Source organism: Fukomys damarensis, unplaced genomic scaffold (genome assembly GCF_012274545.1).
Source record: "Fukomys damarensis isolate Sample0158 unplaced genomic scaffold, DMR_v1.0_HiC HiC_scaffold_15, whole genome shotgun sequence".
Classification (NCBI taxonomy): Eukaryota; Metazoa; Chordata; class Mammalia; order Rodentia; family Bathyergidae; genus Fukomys; species Fukomys damarensis.
This window is the reverse complement of record NW_022900927.1, coordinates 61,489,858-61,493,939: the sequence shown is the minus strand read 5'-3', so window position 1 is coordinate 61,493,939 and position 4,082 is coordinate 61,489,858. Positions and strand designations below refer to the sequence as shown.

The 4,082-nt window shown below is 52.7% G+C and overlaps 1 protein-coding gene across 1 annotated transcript in view; it reads right to left on the bottom strand.

The window, feature by feature from the left end:
* Dram1 (DNA damage regulated autophagy modulator 1) overlaps nt 1–4,066 on the bottom strand; it is an 18,352-nt gene extending 14,286 nt beyond the window's left edge. Inside the window, exon 1 of the mRNA XM_010631362.3 lies at nt 3,868–4,066. Within this exon, the coding sequence (XP_010629664.1) occupies nt 3,868–3,887 (20 nt within the window). The 5' untranslated portion in view covers nt 3,888–4,066. The remainder of the gene's footprint in view (nt 1–3,867) is intronic.
* Between the last annotated feature and the right edge of the window lie 16 nt (nt 4,067–4,082).

Below are 4,082 nucleotides of genomic sequence, written 5' to 3'. Positions count from 1 at the left end.
GCTCAAAGCCAGGCTGAACCACACAGACAGACTCTGTCTCAAAAAGCAACACCCCCCCCAAGGCCAGAGATGGGGTCTCATTTGCTTAGGCTGAGCTGGAATCTGAGATCCTCCTGCCTCTGCCTCCCAGAGTGCTGGGATTACAGGCCTGTACCACCACTTGGAGCCCAGCGTCTGCCCTGGCTCCCGGGTACATTTCAGCCACACAGACACGCCTAGCTCGCTAAATTGGAGTAGTAGCACTCAAGGCCAGGCATGGTGGCGCACACCTGTATTCCTAGCACTCAGGAGGCTGAGGCGGGAGCAGTTCCAAGCCAGCCTGGGCTTCATAGTGAGACCCTGACTCAAAACACAAACATAACGATGATAAGAGGCTGGAGCGGGGCGGTTTCCGCAGATAACAGGAAATGATCGGCCAAGAGGCAATTTCACCCCAACCAAAGCAGCTGTGGCGAGGTGGCGGGAGGAAAGCTTGAGACTGACATGCTCTAAACCGTGTCTGTGGGACACTCTGGGAGGCTGAAACAGGAGGATCACACGTTTCAGCCCAACCTGGGCAACTCAGCAATTTAGTAAGACCCTGTTTCAAAATTTTTAAAGGGTCGTGAAGCTCTGTGAAGGCCCTGGGTTCGATCCCCAGTGCACCACTCTCATGGTGACTGTTCTGGTGTAAGAAGAAAGGAAGGTGGCAGACATAGTGGTGCATACCTATAATCCCAGCACCGAGGAGGCTGAGACAGGAGGGTCACCAGGAGATCCAGGCCAGCCACCCTGTCTCAGAAAAAAAAAAATTAAAAATCAGAAAAAAAAGGGATGGAGGGGGAAGGAACGCTGTTCACAGCCACATCTTACACATTCAAAACCAAGGAACCCGGCCAGGCCTGGTGGGACGGGCCTATGTGCCCAGCTACTCCGGAGGCCGAGGCAGGAAGACCTGTGGTTGGAGTCCAGTCTGGGCAATTTAGCAAGGCCGGTTTTAAAAGAACGAAGGGCTGGGTGCAGCCCCAAACCGCCCGGCCCCTGCAGCCCCGTCTCCCTGCTGGACCTGCAGCTGGGGGCCAACCAGGCCGGTCCCACTGCGACAGGAAGCCCCACTGTGTGCACGAGCTCGAGCTTAGGAAAATCCAACTGGTGCTAGCAAAAGCTGCAGCCGAGAGAGATGCCCGGGCGCCTCAGCTTTTCTGGCCTGGGCCAGGCTTGCTCGGGTTATGTGTTTAACCTGCACTGAGGTGGCGTGCTGTCTTTTTCTTTTTGGTTTTCTGAGGCAGGGTGGAGCTCCAGCGGACCCTCCTGCCTCAGCCTCCCAGGGCCTGCCTCACCCAGGCTTCACACTCAGGCGTAAGCTCTGAGCTGTTCCTCAGAGGCCCAGGGAGCTGGGCTGAAGAGGAGGAGGTTGGGCAATCGGGGCGGGTGCCAGCAGCGCCTGCTTCCTGTCCCCAGGCTGAAGAACTGCGGCTGACACCCTCCAGCTTCGAACGGTTTCTGGCAGAGGTTTTTATGGAACCAGAGATGAAGAGAAAACAAACAGAGCACTTCTGAGAAATGTGGGAATTTTCCACTGTGACAGGCGCGTGAGAATTTCTTGTAAGTCTTGCGTGAGGTCAGGCTTTTTCCCTCTCTTCCCTTTATGGTTAGTTTCTAAATGAGCTCATAAGGCAGGAACTCCGGTCATCTGATTGCCAGTGTGGTTAACCTCGAATCCTTATTATTTTATTATGTTTCAATTTAAAAATTCATTCATTCATTTTGTTTTTCAGTACCGGGCACTGAACCCAGGGCCTTTGCACTGAGCTTTATCCTGGCCCTTTTTAGTTTTTAGTTTGAGAGAGGGTCTTGCTAAGTCCCTACACTGCTCAGTCTCAAACTTGCAGTCTTCCCGCCTCAGACTCCAGACCACCATGATTACCAGGCCTGGCCAGTTTCAAGTGCTGGGTGTGGAGGCACAAGGGTGGTCCCAGCGCTTGGGAGGCTGAGGCAGCAGGATCTCTGCCATTCAAGGCCTGGGCTGCATAGTGAGGCTGTGTCTCAAAAACCAAAAGCAAAAGCGAACTTTAAAAAGTGCCCACTGCCTTGTGATTCTGCGCCTGCGGTAGTCGGAGAAGGACACAGCCACAGGACCCACAGCGGACCAGCGGGTCCCACAGGCTGAAGGTGGTGGAGGCCTTGGCCTTAGAGGGTGAGGGAGCTTTCTGGGGTGATGAAATAGCCCTTGAACTTGTCTGTGGGGTGCCCCCAGCATGTTCTTTTATTTTTCATTTTCCCCTATGTTTTTGTCAACAAGCCCTGCATTTTAAAAGGCTGGGTTTTAGAGTATTTAAATTATGCCTAAATGAACTTGATTTCAACAGAAAAACACAGATGAATGGATAAGGAAAATGTACTTACACACAATGGAGCACTACTCTGTCGTAAAGCAGGATAAACCAATCATTTGTAGGTAAATGATGCACCTTGAGACTATGATATTAAGGGAAACAAATCCAACAAACAAGCTTAAATATTATGTGGTTTCTCTCATATGAGAAACCCAAAGTTTTGTTTTTTGAGACAAGGCTTGCTATGTAGCCCAGGCTAGCCTTGAACTCACGTTGACCCTCCTGCCTCAGCCTCCCGAGTACTGGATTACAGGCGCACGTTCAGCTCGTCTTGCCTTGTGCCTGCATCACACCGCCGCAGCTACTGCTATAATGTGCATTCTCCTGCCGTTTCTTAGATTTCCTGCCCCAGGGATCACATGATTTTTTCTGTCCTGTTCATTTGTCACCCTTTGGCTTAGCATAGTTCTTGGCACATAATGTCTGTTTTTAAGTAATTAAGTGAATAAGTAAATGAATGAGAAATCATTTTTATAGTTTTTTTCTCACTAAATGTATAAAACTTTAAAAAAGAATGTTGGGATAGATAACAAGAAATTCGCCATCCCCGGTATCAACAAACAAACAAACAAACAAGCACAAGCTACCATTTTGCCAGAGATTTAGCTCAGTGGTTCTCCTGCCTGCCTTGCAAGTGTGACGTCCTGAGTTCAGTCCCCAGTATCCCCCAAAGACATTTAGTGAGATTCTTTTCCATCTGAGTGTGGACTGGCCTGTTGTATTTTGGAGGACAGCTAGCAGATATCTAAATCAAAATGTGTGCCAGGCATGCACACCTGCGACCCCAGCTACTTGGAGGCTGAGACAGGTGGATCACAATTTTGAAGTCACCCTGGACAAGTTAGTGGAACCCTGACTCAAGGGTTTTTCTTAAGGGCTGGGGTACAGCTCAGCCGAGGCCACTTGCCTAACATGCTACGTATAAAGGCCAAAGCCCATTGTGGGTGCGCACACCTGTAATCCCGGCATCAGGAGGCTGAGACAGGAGGATCGCCACGAGTTCCAGGCCAGCCTGGGCTGTGTAGTGAGACCCTGTCTCAGAGAAAAAAAAAAAAATCATAAAAAGTTGGAGGGGGGAAGGCATGTCCTTCAAACCCAAGAGTCCAGCCAGGGCCCTGGAGCCCAGGGCAATGTTTCACACGAGTCTGATGGAGGATCTGCACCGGGAAGGCCAGCGGCGGGAGCTACAATCCTGTGCCCGCAGGGTGAGGCGCCTCGGGGCCAAGACCAGATCTCCCGGGCCGATCGTCCCCTCCGCTTCCCCTGTGACGCCCTGGTCAGCCGTCCCGGCCTTCCAGGCTGCCCCTTAGGCCTCCGCTGGTCACGTGACTCCCCCCACTGGGTTCCTGTTGCCTAGGAGACTGTACTGGCAACCCCATTGGCCGATCCCAACCTTCGTCGTGCCGGGGGAGTTTTGCTCTGTGGATCTGCTCTGCGAAGGGCCTCCTGGCCCTCAGGAGCCGGCTTCTCAACCCACGCGTCCCACTCTTACCGCCTGCTCCTACGGTTCATTCCTGGATTTTAGAGAACTCGGTGTGGGCAGTGGTGCGGCCGCCTGCCTCGCAAGCGCAAGGTCCTGAGTTCGGTCCCCGGTACCAGAACCAACCAACCAAACAAAGCCTGAGGCTGTGGCCGAGGCGGAGCTGGCTTGTGCGAGCCCTGGGTCCTGGGTTCGAGCCTGGGTCACCCCAGCCGGCCGTGTCCACG